The sequence below is a fragment of the Phalacrocorax carbo genome, chromosome 3, assembly GCF_963921805.1.
Source record: "Phalacrocorax carbo chromosome 3, bPhaCar2.1, whole genome shotgun sequence".
NCBI classification, from domain to species: Eukaryota; Metazoa; Chordata; class Aves; order Suliformes; family Phalacrocoracidae; genus Phalacrocorax; species Phalacrocorax carbo.
Genome location: NC_087515.1, coordinates 106,483,591 through 106,505,065, shown reverse-complemented (window position 1 = coordinate 106,505,065; position 21,475 = coordinate 106,483,591). Strand labels below are relative to the sequence as shown.

The following is a 21,475-nucleotide window of genomic DNA, read 5'->3' as shown; positions in this document are numbered from 1 at the left end:
AGTGAAAGTGCTGAATAGTCACTAAATAATATTATTAATCCAATGATCCACTGCCTTAATTGGGAAAAGGTATCAAGGGATGGGACTGATCTCAACTCTTTTACATTATCGATTCTATAAAAGACCTCATTAGTTAAACCAGGCAGAAGTGCAATGGATTCCTTCAAAAAAAGCTTACCCAAGCATTCGTAGTCTGTTCTCAAGAACAATATTTCATAGCTTTTCCATTACCATTCATTTGTTAACAGAGTTCAGGGTGATAAGTATTGTCATGGTTACAAGATTCACACTCACACCAAAAAATTCTGTTCTTTTCACTAGGAATATCTCAAATAAGCAACCTGATAAAAGGTAGCAGGGCATGGTGGTAGGGGCAAGAGATCTAACACGCATGATCTCAAGCAGCTCACTCTGTGTCTCATGGAAACTGGAGTTCTTCCAATTCCAAGCTTTCTTCTAGCTGGCGGTTATAAAATCTGAACAGTGTTAATGTTTTTAAAAGTAAGCATGCCATGAAACTACTCTTTTCTATGCACACCATAAACTTCTCACAGTCTTATTTACTTTAGGCATGTACAGTATAAAGCAACAATTTCCTTTGGGTGTCAAAAACAAATAGTGCAATCTTAACAAGAGGCATGGAAAATGTGCTGTGTTCAAAGTGCCTTCAAATAGCAAAAGAAACATATGAACAGGGAAGATAGGGTGAACTTTTCTTTAAATCCATATTTTAATAGGTAGTACATGCACAGAGTAAAGGAGGAAAAATAGATTTTTGAAAAATTATTTAACTCCTTTTAATAGGTAAGGAAAACATTTATTTTTCCACAAGTTTAACACTTAGCAGCTTCTAATGCTAGCCAAAGAAATAGAACTCACACTAAAGACTTTTTGTTTCAGTAAATTACTATTTTCAGGAAGGGATATTGAGTTGGTCTTAAGAAAAAGGTCAAAACCTATAAAACAGGTTGCAGTTACTAATAATGCTCTTAACCTGCCCCAATTGCAAAGTGAACTGTAAGGGAGTTTGAGGGCAGGTTACGAAAATGTATTTTTATTTCACAGTTGATGCAGTCGTGCTTTTGATTAATTGGTAGGGTTCAAGTGTCAAGACAGTAACTCATGGTTATTCAATCACTGTTGATTGCATGATCATGCCTTTATGACCTTATGTGTTGAAAGGAAGGATATAGCCGTTCTTGAAATAAAAAAATAAAGGCATGACTTTCCAGTCTGTCTGTCTTTCTACCTAATTGTCCAGCCTTCCTCAGTGCAGTCAGTGTCTGAACACGTTGCACTTTTCATGGGTTTTAGCTCCATATAACAGGCATGACAGGACATTTTCTCAAGGACAGAGAAGGAGTTGGCAGTGGGCGCTCGGCTCTCCTCTGTGCCAGATCTGTGCCTCAGTCCACCTTCCCCCAGAGCATCCAGGGATGCTTAAACAGCCGTAGACTTTGACTGGAGCTGGTAAGACTTCAGCAGGCACGGGGCTCGGCCACACAGAATAAACTGCAGGCACAGCAGCAAATACTTTAAATTCTTCGATGGGCATTATCCAAGAGACTGAATGTTTCCCTGCTTTTTGACACGAACCCTCAGAGGTACAGAAGTTAGTTTTATTCTTCTTGTGCTACAGGGAACTGAGGTAGGGAGTCTACAAGAGATATCCATAAAGGTTAACTTTAACCCAGTGAGGCAAGGTTAAGCCTCTCAGTAGCCACTGTCATCACTTCCCTTATACTGGACCATACAAAAAATTCATGGCTGTACAGGAAACCTTGTCTTGACTGCAGATTTCCCAGGTTAGTCCTCTAACCACAGGACTATCCTTCTTCTGTATAATAAGACTTTGTAGACAGGTGTGGAGATTTTAAACTGAGAAGAGGTTTTAAATACAAGATGCCCCGATATGTCTCTGTGTCAGTGTCTTATTTGCTTATTGTGACTAGCTGAACAGATTCTGCAAAAAATAGCCTGTTTTTTAATTCCATCATACCTCTAAACATTTCCACTTCAAATCCTTCCTTTGCCTGTATCCAGAAATTGTATTGTAGAAGTTTACTGATGATGATGATAAGACCACAGAAAATGTCATTGAAATAATGGGGAATGTTTTTCAGAAAATAAATGTTGAACTTTAAATTCCTTTTAGTTATGCTTGAGAGCATACTCTATGAATTACTTTCAGTCATAGCACAAAATCATATCATATGGCCTGAGCATCATATAAAACCATGCTAACGATCCTGCTTTTTAATTATAGGCTGTTGGCAACAAATGCCTACTAACAATCTGCAGACCAGAAGCTATTTCTAAAAATTAAACACCTCATAATGTTAGATAACTGCAAAAATCCCATTAGGCCCAAGGTCAATTTAGAAACAGTAGAAGATATTTGTGAGGATGTAAGATTAATCAAATAGGTTATTTGTTATGAATTATTCATCCATTTCTACTACAAAATACAAAGGGGTTTACACATTTGTTACTTTGCCAAGAAGCAAATATTTTTCTTCTAAATGATTTGTGCATTCTGACAGGGCTGTCCAGCTGAGGAGGCTCCTAAGTTCAGTTGCAAAGGAAATATGTTTTCTCCAAATTGGGAAGCTTCATCCCATTGTTAGACCACGTGTGGACTGCTGATTCCAGTGCCTGCACTGGAACGAATGAAAGACCTTTCCAAGGAGAAGAGAGAGAAGTAGGGACAAGGTGAAACAGTCTGAGTTAAGTTTCACACATGGGATGTGGGGTGTTAGCAAAGGAGGGATGCTTTTCTCTCCCTCATGCCCTGCCGACCTCTGGAATACCTGAGCGCATAGTTGATCGGCAACGTTTACTTTCCCAGAGAGTGCAACAGCTGCGGTGGAGATGAGAGACTCACTCATCTGACTGCTTCGCTGTGCCTGTCTTCTTCACTGAGTGCCTTCATTGTGTTGTCTGCTTTGTAAAGGATAAAATGTGCAGCCCTTTAAATGTATGCCCATTACGGGCAGCTTAAATGATGTGTTCTCCATTTCCCCAGAAAAAAGTTGCCGTGCTCTACCTCCACCTTCGTTATAGGCTGCTTAGCCTCTAGCAAGGGCAGGACAATTTGTACTGGCACCACCAGGGTGGTGGAGGTACTTCCAGTGTGGATGTACATGACCACAGCTGTCTCTCACAGTGCTGGCCACATAGGTCACTGATTCAGTCTTCCTAAGGGGAAGGATAAAGACCAGCAGATACTGCTAATACAATCCAGGCTTTCACTGGTGAGTTCAGCTGTCACCTTTCATCATTAATTTCTTGTGCAATTCCATTTGGTTTTCCATCTTTTTACAAAGCCATTTCTCTTTGTAAATAATCAGAGAGCAGCATATTAAGATGGCCTGTCTCAAACTTGCCAAGGGTGTGGGTACTTACACCACCACCTTGTCCCAGAAGCAGGGCTCACACTTTGACCCTTTGCCACATGGAAAATCTGGGTGCTAATGGTTGTGGGAAAAGGCAATTAATATTTGCAACGTTTCTCACAGACCCAAAACAAAGGTTCGCCAGGCAGAAAAGAGGCAGCACCCTGATTTGAAAAATTCCCAGTCTGAAGGTTAGGGAAAGAGTGAGATTTTCTGCCTGTTACTATAGCAACAGGTTTAAAAGGGAACTTGTCACCAGGCTGCTGTTTCTTCCTGCACCCCATAGGAAGATCAGGATGAGACCTCCTCCATCTCAGTGGGTTGAGCTGAGCAGAAAAGTTCACAATACAATGACAAAGCAGCAAGAGGCAGCACCAAGGGTGTACGGCTGAGCAGATAATGATGAACTCCAAAGAGTAAAAGAAATGTTTTGGGTCAGACCAAGGCTGAAACTCTGAAAGTTTTGGTGAATCAAAAGGCTGCAAAGAACTGATGCTGAAGCAAACAAAAAATCAAATCACTTTCTTCAGTTCTGACAATTTAAAAGCTGTATTGAATGTTTTTAAAAAAAAAAGTAAAGGGGATTTTGAAGTAGAAAGGTATTTTAAATTGAAGTCGTATGTTCTGTGGCAATAATCAATGCTTTTGAGAATTAATGCTTAGATTATTTCTTTCCCAGAAGAGCGCTCTATAAAATAAGCAAAATCTTTAAAATATATCCATGTTTTAAAGAAATAATAAAAGGCAATTATAGAAGGAATGCATGATAAATATTTTTGCTTGGATATAGGAACATTAGTTCTTGCAGGTCCCCTCAGTATTACAGAGGATTGTAAACTTCCACAGTGATATCCTAAATAAAGGACAAACTCAGAAGACTTCCAGAAACACTAAGCAAAAAAAAATTTCCTTCAACAAAGACGTTCATAAATATTAGCATTATTTCTTTTGTTTGATTTTCATTTAAGAATCAATAATAAGTATTTCTTATTAGAAAAAAAAAACCTTAGAGATTTGGTATTTCCATTCAGCTGAATAGTTGGTCCAAATGGTTTGGATCCTTGGAATTAAATCTTGGTCCCATGCTATCAATGGCAGTATTTCAGCAGAACCATTTTCACCCTTCCATGCCATTGTCTTCCTGACCGGGGACCCTTACAGGCTTCTAACACATTTATTCTAGTCCAGCATGAATTGTGGTCTTTGTTAAATACAGCCCTCCTCAAGTGACACCATGATTCACAGGTAAAGTGACCAAGAACTTTTCTCAGCAAATATTTAGAACTAACCTGACTCCAGTGAAGTTAGTGGGAGATTTGTCATTGCCATCAATGTGACAAGGATTTCCCTTTCACTTCTTGAGTTGTGTGTATATTCCTGTGTATATCTTTGAGCTGTACTACCCAATTATGTTGGCTTTCTTTAACTGCTGAGAAAACCGTTGCAGTTTTAATGACACCAGGGGAAACTGATTGTCTCCTGTATTTGACATAGTATCTTCAAGCAGCAAAATTTTCTCCTTCAGGAAAAGAAGTCCATAAAGCTGGGCACAATAAGGAGCAACAGAAGTTTAATGTCGTTGAGTTAGCTCTTCTGGTCTGTATTTGGAAGCATTATAACCAATTGTTCAATGATATTCACATAGTGAAGCCCTGGTTGACTCCATACAGCTGTATTGCTCCAGAAAAAAGTTAGTTTAGGTCAATCTAATCCTGATACTTGATTTTTTTTTTTTTTTCAAAAACTTCACTGATCATACAGATTCTGTGGAAAAAAACCATTAGACATAAACCATTTGTGGACTTACCTCTGTCACAGGACTGTTGAAAAGGTGAATAGCGGCAATGAACTTTAAACTTGAAAAGCACTATGCAGGTCTGTGTGCTACATACCAATCGCTAATAGGACATCGTACATTCCAAAAAAATGGAAATTAATTTTCCAGCATCCTGAGGACTCCCTGCATCCCTCTACTCCAAACCCTGGTGCTTCTTGCAAATCCCATATTACCTCTCATGGATTGCCATCCTGCCCTTTGTCATGGCATGGGCACAACACTGTGCCTCTCATCCTCCCTATACGTTCCAAGTGCCCTTTCTTCCACCCATAAGATGTGGGATGTCGTCATTTCTCAAATACTGTTTCCACATTTCTCCTTTTTCACATATGGCATGCCCTGTTCTCCATGCCATGCAGTCAGTGTTGTAACCTTGCTTTAACATGTCCTTGGTCACAGCTTTCCCCAGTGATCACAGTTCTCTCTGCTTTTCTTCCTCCCAGTATATTGTACCATCTGTCCCCTGAAATTCAATACCCCACCTCCCACCCCACCACCTCTAAAATCCCATTCTCATTCATCAACAGTTATTCTGCACTCTTTTACTATACACCCCTTCCTCTGATCATGCTTATTTATCTCAGAAATAAATCCCTTGGGATGTTGGATTTCCAGTCTACTAACCTCTATTTGAAAGATGGATGGAGCTGAAGTCAGAGGATTGTTGTGCCAATGTGAAAAATATGATTGGTTGCCATCAAATATTCATTTCACCTGCAGACATCTGTGTCAGCGTTCAAAACTGTGACTGTACTGAATAAATGGCAGCACGTGCACTCCACGTGCTCCTTACTTCTCCCTTTGGGTTTTCTGACTTGGCTCCAAATTGTTATGTTCTGGTCACTGATGCTGTTTTAGGAATAGAATTTGCATGCCTATTTTTATCTAACATGGGAGTTATAAAAAACACCTTACCCTTGGTCATTACTCATCATGTGGTTCCACTGAATTAGCTTGTCCTGTCAAATAGTTTCTTATGTTTTAGCATTAGACATGTGCCTCACCTAAATATATATATTTATGATGTAGTTTTCTGCATCAGAACTTGTCATCCACAGCTTTCACCATAGTCAGCAGAGATAAATATGTACAGGAAGGGTGGTATTCATCTGACATTTTTTAGATATGTACTTCAGGCTGAGATGAATCATGGCAGTTTCTCACACTCCAAAATAAAACCACATCCAGACGGCTTATTTGTAACAATCTTTGGCCCATGTTATTCTTGAAATCATACCTATATATTGGTTGGAAGAGTCCTATTTGCATAGTATGAAACTATGATGGCAGCAGTTTAACTGTATGGACTGACCGCATCCTCTAGCTCTATTTAGTCTAGTAGTAAACAACCAGCCATACATGCCTGCCACAAGGACCGCTCAGGGTCCTGAACAGAGAGGTATTTCATTTTCAGGCCTAAGTGCAGAACAAGACAGGAATCCATGTGCAGCCCATGGCTAGTGTTGGTTTGACAGCCTTGGGCAATTTGGTGTTTGGCTTCAGGCCCTCAGAACTTCTCTCCTTTGATTGTGCAGGGAGATTGGGTGCATGAAGTACCTCATTACAGTAGTCCTGAGAGAGACAATATTACTTATTTTTGAGGGGATGCTACCCCTCAAAGTTCAATATTTCAAGTCAGCAGCCTGAGATGTTATATAGGAATACAGAGATAGGTGAATGCACTGCATGCAGGGCAAATGCGTCAACTCAGTGTAACAGAAAATACAAGTAATCTTCTAAAGCTGGAGGTTAGAGTCAGGTGGTCACCCAATCTTTGCAATTTTATGTAAATTTTATACGAGGTGTTGTGCTACATAAACAGGTTGGAAATCTCATGAGACAAGAACCACAGCTAAAGGCATTTCCAGAATTTCTTCCTTGCACTTGGCAGCTTAGTCACTCTTCTCAATCCCTGGAAATATTCATTTTCAAGGTTAGAATAAAACAGAGAAGAATACTATAACAATTTAATAAGGAAACAGTGCTCGTCTAATGCTACTGTGAAAATGAAAATCAGCAAATCCATGAACACTTTGGAAGATGTTGCCTATATTCCAGCTTCCTTTTCTGTAAAAGAACAGTGCCTTCCACAGCTCATGGGACCGTAAGAACTAATGCAGTAGTCTCTGTCAGGTACTTTGGGAACCCTTTATGGGAAGAACAGACCAAGTTCAACACATGGACCATTATTACTATTCTCCTGATAATGTTTGGTAATATACTGGGTTAAGTACCATTAATTACAGTGCTACTTATGTGACTGAATCCCAATGCACTGTTATAATTTACTACCTTGTCTATATATAGCTGTACTTTTAATTGGATAATCAAAATTATGCTATTTCAGAGAAACAGTTTTATTTCCTTTTAGTAACTACATTTATGCAGGGTATTATAACCTAAATAGTACAACTGACTGAGTAATCAACAGTAAAAAGGTTTTATTTTAATGTGAAATAAACAAGAATTAAGTAAAAGAAACTGGTATAAAACCAAAATAGAAGCAGTAAAGGATATATGCACACACACATCAGTTTCACATCATGATGAAGTCTGCAGGTGACATCTGCACCCTTAATCCCCTCTTTGACTTTAGTGTGGCAGGATTGTGCCTAGGATGAAGAATGCTTTATTGTTCATTAGTTTAATGCTATATTCATTTTAAAACATTATGTGGAGCTCTGTTGAAATTAGGATGTAATAAAATTATGTAAGCATCTTCCTCTATAGGAAATCTAGAGCATTTAGGTTATGAGATTGCTGATGCTAAAGACTTGCAACAAATTGCGTTCTGTACTGAAGGTATCATGACATAACAGTTACTAGTTGAATAAAATTAGAGAGATATGAGTATTGATCTGTTTCATGACCATATCCTGCACTGAGTTTTCACCAGCAGTAGGAATATGATTTAGGAGGGTTTTGTCATATGCTTAGAAACCCTTCAAAGTGCTATTGGCTACTGTGTTATCTCTACAGGCTGGTCTCCAGGGTCCAGTTATGTTGTTATATATAACAAGTACATATGCTCTGGCTTCCATTCTCGTTGATGCCTTCAACTTCCTTGTATCAGGCACCTGTGCAAGATTATTTAGATTCTTTATAGCAAATTTGCAGAAAGACTGTGCTAAGTGGGTTGTGTAAACACTTTTGCATCTGTCTGATCCTCTAAAGGGTTGTCTTGCATCCTATATATTTGTCTGCTTTTGAAATATTGCTTAAATAAGCTGAAATTGAAGAGGGAAAGTGAATGTGAAAATCAAATTGAAGCATTTCTGAGTTTTTTAATTTTCTGTTTGTAGCATTTGTCAGCTGCAAGAAATTGCATGAGAGGAAAAAGAATCAAAGGCTTGAGTATCAAATTCTTTGCTTGCAAGCTACTCTTATTTAGTAATCATGCCTGTTTAATAACCACAACTTGGAGCACATGATCCATAGGAACAAATAATTGAGTACATAAAAACTCATAGCTTGTACCTAAAGATATTTGTCAGCAATAACAGAGTCGTTAAATAAATATTTTGTAATTTGGACGTAAAAAGGAAAAACTGCCTAATAGAGAAGACTTTACATGTATGGGGCTGGCAATAATACTTCTGGACTAAGGATAACAGATGTTCAAATAGCATTAAATGCTTATTCATAAACTGTTTGGTGATACAAAAATTAAGCTTCATTGCAGCCTGTACATATTCATTTTCTCTTTGCTGTTTATTATTTATGTTTATGAACAGTGAATTGAGGGTCCTGAAGCTGAGATACATTTAAGAAAACGAAGTTCAGTTTGTGATACAAAAATGGCTCCATGGAAAAAGGATACATTTAGGTTAAGATATCCAACTGAGAAACCACAAAAATAGGAACTAGACCCGTGTAACTTAAATGACTATTCACAAAATTTGACATATGAATTCCAAAGATCAAATAATAAACTGAATATTTGAATGTATCCATTAAATCTATTTGAGTAAATTTGCATAATGAATAGCTTCATAAAATTTAGAAGTGCTAGCAGACAATTTTGCAAACAGGAAGGGGGCTGCGTTCACTCCATAATTTGCTCATACTGAGCAATTTTAACCAGTTTTAAAATGGTGAATGAAATTCCATGAATGGTGAGATTTTCCATCAAGCTCATAGAGAAAAAATGTTTAGTTTTGCAATATACTTGGATTTTGCAAGTTAATCTTTTAATCAGACACATAACATAGGTTTTATGTGTTCTCCTGACAGACCAGCAGTACTCATGGTCACCTTCTCAGCACTTCAATGAAGAAAGATACTCTCCTGCTCCGAGGAATATGAAAGGATTATCTGGTAGTCGCAACCAGCCACAGTTATGTTCAGCTCATACTTGTGGTTTAGCATCCCCTGAAGATTGTGAACACACCCACGACCATATCCACCATGGGCAGGAGCCAAGGCAATCGTATCTTCTCAGCCCCACAGAGAGTTGCCCGATGGACCACCATCGTTGCTCACCACGCAGCTCCATTCATTCTGAATGCATGATGATGCCCATGGTAATGGGCGATCACATGTCAAGTAGCACTTTCCCCAGAATGCACTACAGCTCACATTACGACTCAAGAGACGACTGCGCCATGTCTCACGGTAACCCTAAGATTAACCGTATTCCGGCGAATCTTTTGGACCAATTTGAGAAACAACTTCCTCTTCACCGGGATGGGTTTCACACTTTACAGTACCAGAGGACCTCAACAGCTGCGGAACAACGCAGTGAGAGCCCAGGAAGAATACGCCATCTCGTTCATTCAGTCCAGAAACTTTTTACTAAATCTCATTCTCTGGAAGGATCATCAAAGGGCAATGTTAATGGAACAAAGGGAGACAGTCGAGGGGACGACCATCATCACGGGCACCATTCCAAGCATAGCAAAAGGAGTAAAAGTAAGGAGCGAAAACCGGAAAGCAAGCATAAATCTGGCATGAGCAGCTGGTGGAGCTCTGATGATAATTTGGACAGTGATAGCACTTACCGAACCCCTAGTGTGGTAAATAGGCACCATGCAGATCATATAACCCATTGCTACCCTGAGGCGCTCCAGGGGCATTTTGGGGATCTCTCATTGAAGACTTCCAAAAGTAACAATGATGTGAAATGTTCGGCTTGTGAAGGGCTAGCAATGACCCCTGATGGTAAATATATGAAAAGGAGTTCTTGGTCCACGCTTACAGTAAGTCAAGCTAAAGAAGCTTATCGCAAATCATCACTGAACTTAGATAAGCCTCTTGTTCATCAGGAAATCAAACCTTCCTTGAGGCCGTGCCATTACCTTCAGGTAAGAGGAGGATTTTCTTAATATTTCTAATGGGAAAATCATCACAGTTTATGCCATTAAGTCATCGTAAAAAATACAATGGTAGTCTGTGTATGTCTCAAAGAAAATCTGTACAGCTCACCTAATGCAGGTATTCCATTTAAGTGCAAAAACTCTGGCCTTTGTCTTGGTTTATAGGGCACAGATTAAAAACTAAATAAAACTGGTGTGATAGAAATGAGTTTAAGGTAAGCGGATGTGTTTTCATCTTTGGAGTTCACACTGAATATTTTGATAAAATCCATACATCAGACTAAAAAAGGGGCAGTTCTCCCAGCAGTCTGGAGGCCAGAAAAAGTGTGTCAAATACGTCTGCAAGTTAGTAATTTTAAAAACAGACTGTGCGAATTTCTATTTTTGTGTTATTTTATTCCTTTTCTCTAGGTTTTTCTAAGTAACCGGAGAATAGGTTTACAGGTGTACTCAATTGCTTTGGTGGGATGACGATTACTCAGAAACTTCCTTTTTGTGGCTGGGTCACCCAAAATCATAATGAACTGAACCTCCTGAGAGCATACTATAAGCTATCCTTGTTAAAAGCTATATGGGTACCTCAGGGAGAGAAATATTTCAGGTCTGGTACTCAGTCTGTGGTGGTGTTCCACACGCTTGCTTTCTTTAGCAGCAACCAAGAAGCTCCCACTTTCTCCTACACTTAAACTTTCATACCTGCTGCTTGCGGACATTTGCCACCCCAAAGTCATGCTAGTGTAGCCATTTATGATGCTGCACGATGATCTGAATGTTGAAGGGATAGGGGTTTAAAAATTATCTTCCAAAATACTTTTTTTAGACATTTATATAGCTTAGGTCCAGCACAGTCCCAGGGCAAATGTCATTAGCACCTCAGGGTGTACAGAGAACTGCAGTGGGAGCAGAGCAGAAAGAAGGGAATAGCTGGGGGGGTAACTTCTTCGGCTAGCTTTGCCACTGGAAAGAACATAGTATACATATATTCCCTTAGGTGTTTTTACCAAGTAAAGCCTGCAAAGCCCATATTGTTCTGAGTATCTTCTCTTTTATTTCTTTTTAAGGAACTTGTCTTTCTCCAGATCTTAACCGATTCTCACATTAACATGGGTAATTCTCCACTCCAGATATACGTATTTAGAGATTTTCAGTTCCTGTGGGCTCTGCAGAAGCCAACAGACACAGACTAGCAACCGTTGTACTTCCATGCAGGGGACCAATAGTAATGACTCACTCTCAAAGAGCCAGATTTTTTCAAATGCGTATGCAGACATCCAGGATCAATCTTCCCTACTGAAACAGGGAAAGTTCCTCATTGCAGAGAAAGGAAAATAAAGAAATTGCAACCCTCGTAGCATTACCATGCAAACTGATTCCAGTTGAGACCGACAGCTGTGATATTTTATCATATGCAAGTACAGTTCTCATGTATGTAAAACAGCCTGCACTTCCCTGGAAGTTTTTGATCTAACTCAATGAGCCAGAACTGGAAGTATGTCCTGTGCAGAAACTTCCACTTGTGTCTGTGTTCTAAAACCAAGTGTACAGCTCCAAAATTACAGAGAACTATAGGTATGGCTAGTTTTTTCCTTACCATGACGTACTCATACTTCTGTGCAGGCACCTCTGGTTCCTCTACATCTCTGCTGGGTTTTGTGCTTTCCTTCTCACCATGTTTCATTGTTTTTCTTTCCCCCCTTTACATCTCATTTTTCCTTTGGAGAAGCCACCAGTTTTTACTTTTCATGGGCCTTCTCCTTACTCCCAACTTATACCAGCATCTGCACATGAACATGAAACACTGAGTTCACAGACTAACTTGGTTATCACTAAGCTTTAGATCAAGCCCCATGGCAAGCCCAGGGAGCATGAAAGCACATTTTTTACAGTCATTGTTTCATGCTTTTTGTGAATTTGGGGTGGCTACAGAAAGGAACTTTTATCCAGTAATTAGGAAGGTTCATCCACTGGCAGGTTCATCCAGCTTAAAATCTAGGACATGTGAATTCAAATTTTTGCTGCACTAGAGACTTTCTCGGTGATCTTTGATTTTAAGCCCTTTTAAAAATGGGATAGTAGCCATTCACAGAGATACACTGTTGGAAATTCGAGTGCTCTGTTGCTACAGTAAAGAATCTATAGTTGTATCCAAAGCAATAAAACCAGGAATTCTACAACAGGAATATTCTCATTACAAAATATTTGAGTAAGATATATGTTCTGTATATATCTATATCTATGCTCTGAATATGCCATTCAGAGCACAGATATCCTTCAGGTTAAGTGGCTGGCTGATTCACTAGCCCAAGGTCAGCAAACAAACTGAAAGGACCACATCCGTCAATGTCATAACTAAATGCTTGGTTTTGAAACTTCTACTTTGAGGGATGCTTTGCTGTCACACTGTTGTCATTAAGACGAGAAGTATAAGTCCCATTATTAGCTCTGCCATGAACTTTCTTTCTGACCCAGGAAATGTAATTTGTTAATCACTGCACACTTCAAATACTCTATCTGCAAAACTGAGGAAGGATATTTAACTTTTCTTACGGGAGTGTAAGAAGCATCACTAAATAATGATTGGATAAAAATAATCGTTAGGTTCAGAAACTGAGAAAGGTAGAGAAACATGTCAGGATCCCTAGCCAGGAGAGTTTACTGCCTTGCTCGAGAATATCTGGAAATGAAAAATGAAGGGATTATGAAGCTGATTATGCAGCAGCATATTTCCCTGAGGTGCACAAGTGAACAGATTAGCAAAAGACATGAGGCCCTTCACAGGATCTCTGTGTTTATAGCATTGCAACACATGATATTACAAGACATTTCTCCTGAGTGATGTCAGCTATATATTTTTAAATTATTTTTAAAACAAAGCTGTGAAATTGTAGTCCTTCAGTGATCTTATATATGAACACATAAATATACCCCAGAATAATAAAAATTAATTTTCTATGTTTATATATTAATATTATTAATTTATTATAGATATATGGCTTTTACTCTGCTACCTAGTTTTATGAGGATCCACTGTATCCAACTCACTTTTCTATCTACTGGTCTCCTTCTTGTTATTTTTTCTTTCAACACCTGTATAAAATACTGTTACTTCTATTTTCCACCGAAGAGTTTTAATATACAGAGTCCCAAACTGGAAGACCATGGCAGTGTCTTAGGCCTGTGCTTGAGACCATGTTTTCTGTGTTGTTTCACAGCTTCCATTTTGTCTTCCCTGGTAATTACTGAGCTGCTTTTGCCTTAAAACTGAAACTCTGAAGAGTGACCAATGGAAACTTACTTCCAAGAAGTGACCTTCTACCAAATTCACAGATGCCTGAAAACAGGAAATGAGAAAAGGTTTTGAAGGCATCTGCACATTATATGCTTAAGTTATGTCCCAGGGTTGAAAGCAAGTATTTCTTTAATCTGGTAAATCAACAAGCTTAGCCTCTGGCTCCTCTCTTGGGGTTTCACATTCCCTACTTCTCCACAGATAGTCCTTGCAGCTGAGGCACCTCCTTGCATGGCGAGTTGTGAGTTAGAGGTGATTCAGTCAACATGCCTTGTTCCAGCATAGGTGGTCATCTAGTCCTAAAGTGGACAGTTTCAGAGAACTAAATTAGTAGAAATGAAACTGTATAAAATAGTGCTTATTTGTCTCATCTAAAGTTCAGATCAGACTTACATCACTTCTGCTACAGTGGAAGTGGCCGGAACATGCAGAGAGAAGGGAGAGGGGAAGAGTGGGAAGCTGCTTTGGGCTTAAGCTCGTCGTCAATTCAGCTTAGCTGTAATGTGAACCAGACGGTCAACTACCACCACAGGAGCAGAGAGCAGCAGTTTGTAACTGTACAGTAATAGCATTTATCACATTCTTGTGAATGATTGACAACAGTTTTTATGTATGGGCCTTTAATTTCTGTTTTGAATGCAGACAAATTGAGCTACAAGTGCATTTCTGGACGCAAAACACTTTTGTCATCTTACTCTGCATGCAGAATAGTCCAAGGAGATCACACATGCAGTAAAGAGCACTTTTGTATAGCTTTAGCTATAGCGGCTGCTACTGCTTTCATGTCATTTTAATATTAATATAAAATATGTTAAGAAAAAGATAAATTAGTTGTGAGATCTCTTCTGTCTTCATCAGCTGTTTTGGCTAATTAGGTTCAACACATATACAGTGCAATGACTTTGATTAATTTTACTCTGATATGAGTACTAGTGAGGAGCAAAGATTTTCAACAGAAAAAATGGATATGAACCAGACAGCTGTGCTAAAATGATGAATACAACAGTGTCGCTTGCAGTTTCCAGGACTGAAATAACTGTGAATGCTAGTTAAAGAAAAGTAATCCCTACAATAAAGCCAAAAGACAGGCAAGAGCAGAGCACTCACCATCACTGAAGTTCTGGAGCACAGTGCTACATGTCACTAATATTCCCCCCTCAGCCATTCAACAGCCTGTGAAGCGGCAAGCAATCAAGGTAAACATACCACAAGGTACAGTGAATGAGTCAGCACTAAAAGAGAAAATAGCCTGTTGTTCTAAAAATGGCTTCAGCCCACTCCTGTCTTCCTAGTGCATGTAAGTACTAGCGTCATCCGTTACAGCACTGGCACTGCTAAGCCTGTGGGTAATAATGTCAGCGGTGTTCTCTACAGAATGAAAGAAAAGCACAAGAGTTGGTCTCTTAAAAAAAAGAAAAAAAGCAGCAGTTTCAACAAGGCTCTTTGCTGGTTTAAGTTATGCCTTCATGGAAAAGAGCTTTGAGGACAAGCTAATGGATAAATAGGCATTAAGCCCTCAGTTCCATTTTTTCAGGAACTCTTCTGGGGACAGGACAGATTCCTACAAACGAGACCGTTGCCCTTGAGAGGCATGCTACTGCTTTGCACTCTCCCTCTGGTTTGCAAGGATGGATGGATCTGAACTCAGTGCACCTTTCTCAACACTTCATCTTTGTGAAACTAGATGGTATCTGTTTGCTTGACATAAACCCAAATATGAACTACAGAAACTACATCCAATACTCTACCAACTGATGCATACTGTGGAGTTAGCCAGAGCCAGCAGAGTTTTGATGCTAACATCCAAATCACTATCGCCTACGCTGCCTTCACAATGATTTACGACTGGCCATCACTCCAGAATTGACTGGGTTGTTTCCACACCACGAAAAGCTAGTGTAACTAGTAGGGTAGCAGGGTAGTCTACAACCTAAATCAGCATGGACATGTGCTGTGCCATTTTGATTTCTACAGCCCATTACAGTCCCACAAGGCTGTCTCAGCTACTCCTGTTCCCTCCCGGTCAGCAGTGATGTGCAAGAGACCTGTAACGCCCAGACAATAAGGGAAATGATGGGACAGTTAATGCCCCACAGTCCTTTTGCAGCGTTAATATTGGCCTACATCTGTTGCAGCACCTGGGGCCACTCTGTGAAGTTATCCCCTAGGTCAGTAAGGGTGTAGTCCTCCCTCCCATTTAGAGCAGCAAGCTCAACCACTCATATTTGTTCCTTATACTGTTCTCTCTACCCATCATCTCTCTGAAGTATTGCACTTACAACTTCAAGAACACAAAATAACAAGGATTTAATAAAGCTGCACTTCCCTGTATTTAAAGAATGCTGATAGTTTCATGTGTCACAAAACCCAGAATACTTCTTAAATATCCCTTCCGGGGGGGGACAAAAAAACAAAAACAAAACCAGAAAATAAATATATTCAATCAGTGATGGTGTAAAGCTCTGACCAAACAGTTGTCTCAGATTACTGGTGTCTTGAATCACAATGTTAATCAGTGGTACAACAGCACACTGCTTCCATGCCATTGTGCTAGGATGCTCATATTGGCTGAAATGAATTGCTGAAGCTTTTTTCCAAACAAGAGTGGAAAGATTTCAGAGCTGGTATTTTCTTAAAGCTGCCGAAACAAGTCCCTATTACTGTAGAAATGTCAAAGCTAGGAGTAGAAAAGGGAGGTCATGATCCCACTGCCCTTTAATCAGGCGGTATTGCCCTCCTTTATAAGATTACTACAGTGTTCTACCAAATTGTTTTTCAATGTTCACCTCACCAAAGCTGAAGGCTGACCTTTGCAGTAGTTACCCAAAGGTGTCGCTGGCTCCGAAGAAGTTTTCAGTAAGGAGTAACTTATTATTTTATACACCCAGGCCAGTTGCATCTGTCAAATGAGACTGCCAGGAGCACGCACTCGGGGCTGTAATGATCTCACACCCTCCTATGCTGCTTAGGGCAGACCCTGCTCCTCTCCTGAGCAGTCTATACCATTTTTCCTGCAAGGAGGTGACTATAAAAAATGGTGAAGCATTCATAAATGTTGCTTTCTTTTTTTTTTTCCCCAACAGGTTTTGTCCATCTTACAGTATAGTGCTTAGAGGTTGTTTTTTTTAAAGTGGAGTTGCACATATGTTTAAGTGGCTGAACGTCTATATGGATAAAGTCTCTGGTACTTCTGGTAGGGGAATTGATCTTTTCAAAAGTGTGCAGATAGTTAAGCATTAAGCAGTAGCTAGGGAGGAAAAACCTACTCCTTTCACTCTGTAAGCTAAACAATTGGAATCATCTGGAGTTAACTATAGCTAGCTGGTCGAGGGAGGTGAGTGTCCTGCTCTGCTCTGCACTGGTGCGGCCTCACCTTGAGTGCTGGGTGCAGTTTTGGGCACCACAGTACATTAAGGATATAAAGCCACTAGAGAGTGTCCAGAGGAGGGCCACGAAGTTTGTGAAGGGTTTAGAGGAGAAACCGTATGAGGAGCGGCTAAAGTCACTTGGTTTGTTCAGCCTAGAGAAGGGGAGACTGAGGGGAGACCTCATCGTGGTCTACAGGTTCCTCACAGGGGAAGAAGAGGCGCAGGCGCTGATCTCTTCTCTCTGGTGACCAATGACAGGACCGAGGGAATGGCAGGAAGATGTGCCAGGGGAGGTTTAGGCTGGGTATTAGGAAAAGGTTTTTCCCCCAGAGGGTGGCGGAGCCCTGGAACAGGCTCCCCAGGGAGGCAGTCACGGCACCAAGCCTGGCGCTATTCAAGAAGCACTTGGACAATGCCCTCAGAGACATGGTGTGAATTTGGGGTTGTCCTGTGCAGGGACAGGAGTTGGAGTTGATGATCCTTGTGGGTCCCTTCCAACTCAGGACATTCTACGATTCTATGAACTGTTCAAAACTGTCAATCATTAGTTAAAATGAGAAAAATGGATAAGCATCAAATAGATCTATTTTATACAGCCTTTAAAATTATTTGTTTTAAAGACATACACTGTTTCAGTAGTAGCCCTATAAAAATAGAAAAAAATGTTATATCATTTCCTGCTTAGATTATATAAGACACTGTTTACTACAGTCCTCCTTTTGGGTCAACCTTGGGTGTGCTGCCTTTTAGGTTCTTCTTCCCTCTCCAGCCTTGTAACAGCTCTGCAATGTTGGAATCCTTGCTACATCTGCAGTCTCTGTGGGTTTGGAGGTGCTGTGCGTTTTGTGTTGGAAGCACCTCTCCCCGTCTTCCTTTAAGGGCATTTTTGTCTCTTACTCTATACTTTGTGTGGCCATGAATGGTCTGTGGGGTCTTGCCCCACTCACACAGGTAATGGTAAGGTGACAACTCTGAGTTTGCCTTAGTGTCTGCAATAGTAAAGGCAAAGATATTTCCAGAGGGACCTACGGGTGATTTTGGCTGATAGGTCATGCAATGTTGAGAGTCTGAGCTGAAGAGGCCGGTGATACTTTTATTTTCCCATTTCCTAAAGTGGCTAGAAAAGGATAGAATAGTAAGGCACTGCAATGCCTGCACTGTACTGCACAGGGCCCCAGCTGCCTGTGGGAGCATTGGACATGATGCAGCGAGGCCACAGGGATGCAGGTGACCCCACATGAGCAGAAGCACATGCCTCGCACTCAGGGAATCTTGTTTCCCACAACTTCATCAGTCAAAAAAATAGGCTGTTTTTATTCACTGCGCAGATAGTTGGGTTCTGTCCACCCTGCAAATGCAGTTCAGGCAATTCAGTCTACCTCTCCCAAAAATATCTGCCAGGAAAACTTGTACGTAGCTTCAGTTGCTGATATTGTGGTACACTGGGCCTCGTCTGCTGCCCTGTCAGTCAGCAGCCCAGCTGGCAGGTATATTCCTGTCTCTCCTTCACCTGTAGTGAGTGACAAGCTGCAATGCAGTTTAGGTCTTTAGCCTTTCTGTGCTTGGTTTTAGCAGAATTTGCATTGTAATTAAATTAATTCTATTTATAGAGAAAGTTGTAAAGGAAAGTACAGCTATGAGCTGGCCCAAAAAGCCAAAGAGAAAAACAAACTCTGGGTGCATGACTACAGAAAATTAATTGGCAGAAATGCTGCATTTTTTGGCAAGCATGAGAAGTTCCAAGTTTTGGGCTTTGATGCTTCTGTGGACCACCATTATTAAAATAATCGCTACCTTATGCTACCTTATGCTACACCTATGCTATCAAACTGCATAGTGTCAGAAGAGGTTCCTTGGCACTGCATCCTGATCCTCTACACTGCTATGTGGCTCAGCCTGTCTTGGGCATTGTTTTCATCCAAGCGAGCCGGTATTTCCCTAAATAGATCCTGGTACAGTTCAGGACTTAGCCAGGTCAGGGACTGTTCCTAGTAGTCACACTGGTTTGGAGGCAAAGACTGCTCAACAGCACGAGTTCAAAGTGCTTCAGGCCAGCTGACCTCCGGGCAAGACAGTGGTCTTCATTTACTAACGTATGCACAGCCCTAGGATAATCACCGTACCATTTTCAGCCTTCTCTCTCGCTAGTACTGATGACTGTGCATCAGCACAGCGAGTTGGAGCAACTCACCAGTTCAGTTGAATACTTGTCTTTACTTATCTTTATTATTGTTGTTAGGGTAATTTTCCACTTGTAAGTCACTTTACCATTACTAGCATTTCTTGAAAAGCTGAATATTGCTTAAGGAAAACCTGTCCCACTGAAGTTGATGGTAGTATAATTTTGAAGTGGTGTAAGCTGACCACCAGGCAGCATCCTGGGTCACTTACCAAAGGAAATATGCAGCCAGCTGGAACCCAGGTTTCTTGGTTGAATCCCTACAGTTTTTGTGTCTTAGACTGAGAGGCTATGTATATCTGGGTTCTCATTTAAGTACAGGCCAAGCCCTCCTTTCAGTCCAAGCTCATCTCATATCAAAGTTCTGGCATAAGATCTCAGTTTGCTCCAGGATTAGCAAGCAAAAATCATTTATAACGTGGACAGGTCCACTGCTGCCGTCGGACTGCACCTCGCTCCACCATGTCAAAATGGCACAGAGGGAATGTGATGACGTATCATTATCATATGATGATGTCATCGAAATGACAACAGAGGGTCCCAGAAGGACCTAGCAACCTAGCAGAGGATTTGCAGGTGGCTGAACTGCAAGGGTCTTTGCCAGCAGTGTGAGCATAGCGGGTTATGAGGTGGGCATTTGGCCCACATTCATCCAAGGCATATAAATAAAGTCACAGAGTCCTCACAACACCACCATTTACAGTATTTAACCATCCTCAGATTACAATTCACATTGTTGCTAGAGAACCAATTAGGAAACATAGTGCTGGTTCTTTTTTGTTTTGAGCTCATCGCTGTTGAGGTAAGAGGTATGAAGTATTATTTAAATGAAAAGAACACTGTGCAGTAGAAAATACAGAAGTGGTGACTAAGCAATCCTGACTACACTGGACAGAAGTCTTCTTTCTATCAAGGATCAGTTAGCGCAGCTTTGCTTGGAACTACACAAGAAAAACTAAAATCAGGCAGTAAAAAATGCTGGTACTGATTTGCCTATTCGAATATCTCCCACCTGGAATATTATGTTTGTGTTCTGTGATCTACATGGGTGTCCAGTCCATTCCCAACTCTCAAATTCCTGAATTCAAGTTGTTTTCAACCCAGTGTAAAGCACATATTGTTTTGGATCTATGTGATTGTCTTTCTCGTCCTGTGATACTATGGCTGTTGATAGCAAGGCCTGGAGAGAATGGCTGGCAAGACAAAGATGCCTCTTGCTTTCTCAGATTAACTCCTACCTTGATGGACAGTGGCGTTGGACTTTTGTGGAATGCTGCAAGAACTCTCCGTGCTTCTGAGCTGTCAAGGAATTCAGGGAGTAGTGGGTGGCATGTGAAAATTAAAGCTAATTATGAGTATTGGCATTGTTAGTGCCAAGGAGGAGTCCCTGGCATATTTTGTAGAGATTTTTGAATGGCTTCATTGTATAATTCATGTTATTTGAACAATGAATCAGCACATTAAAAAAAACCCACAGAAAAAACTAGTTTAAAATGTTCACTGAGAATGGTGTTGAGGTGTAGACACAAGGTTAGCTACTGAGGAAACAAAGTTTTATTTTCAGATACTGCACTCTTCCCTTCTGCAAAAAGCTAAACCAATAGGCTCTAGAGTCCACAGCCAGTAAATAGGGGAATGTCATTAGTGTCATTAACTTCAGAAGCGTTCCTTCTGCAGCAAAAATTTTAAAAACACAGGAGGTCCAGCTCCCACCTCCCATTAGAATATCAAGGAAACTTTCTACCATGCTAAAAAGCATTTCTGTCTGCCTTGCAAGACTGTTGTCTACTTTCATCTACTCACAGCTGTCCACAAAGGCTGTTTTTCTGAGGCTCCTTGAAGAAGGTGTGATTTAAGAGAAAATTTCTTACCTATATTTCAGATTGTGTTCTTTTTTTTTTTAGGGAGGGGTGGGAGGGGGGAATCATCTTCTTGACCAGGCTGAGAAAGCATAAAATTAAATAAAAAATACGTATCTACTACATAGTGTTTCATATCTTATCCTTCTTCATATCATCTATAGTCTAATTTCATGCATAGACAGCTTCTGCTTCTAGTAAAATGTGAAATTTATGTTACTAAAATAAGATTT

General features: G+C 40.3%; 1 protein-coding gene across 1 annotated transcript in view; it reads left to right on the top strand.

Annotated features, from left to right (window-relative positions):
- The window catches only part of DLGAP2 (DLG associated protein 2), a 163,421-nt gene that overhangs the window by 58,339 nt on the left and 83,607 nt on the right, over window positions 1–21,475 (top strand). The window contains exon 3 of the mRNA XM_064447957.1: window positions 9,466–10,535. Within this exon, the coding sequence (XP_064304027.1) occupies window positions 9,534–10,535 (1,002 nt within the window). The 5' untranslated portion in view covers window positions 9,466–9,533. The remainder of the gene's footprint in view (window positions 1–9,465; window positions 10,536–21,475) is intronic.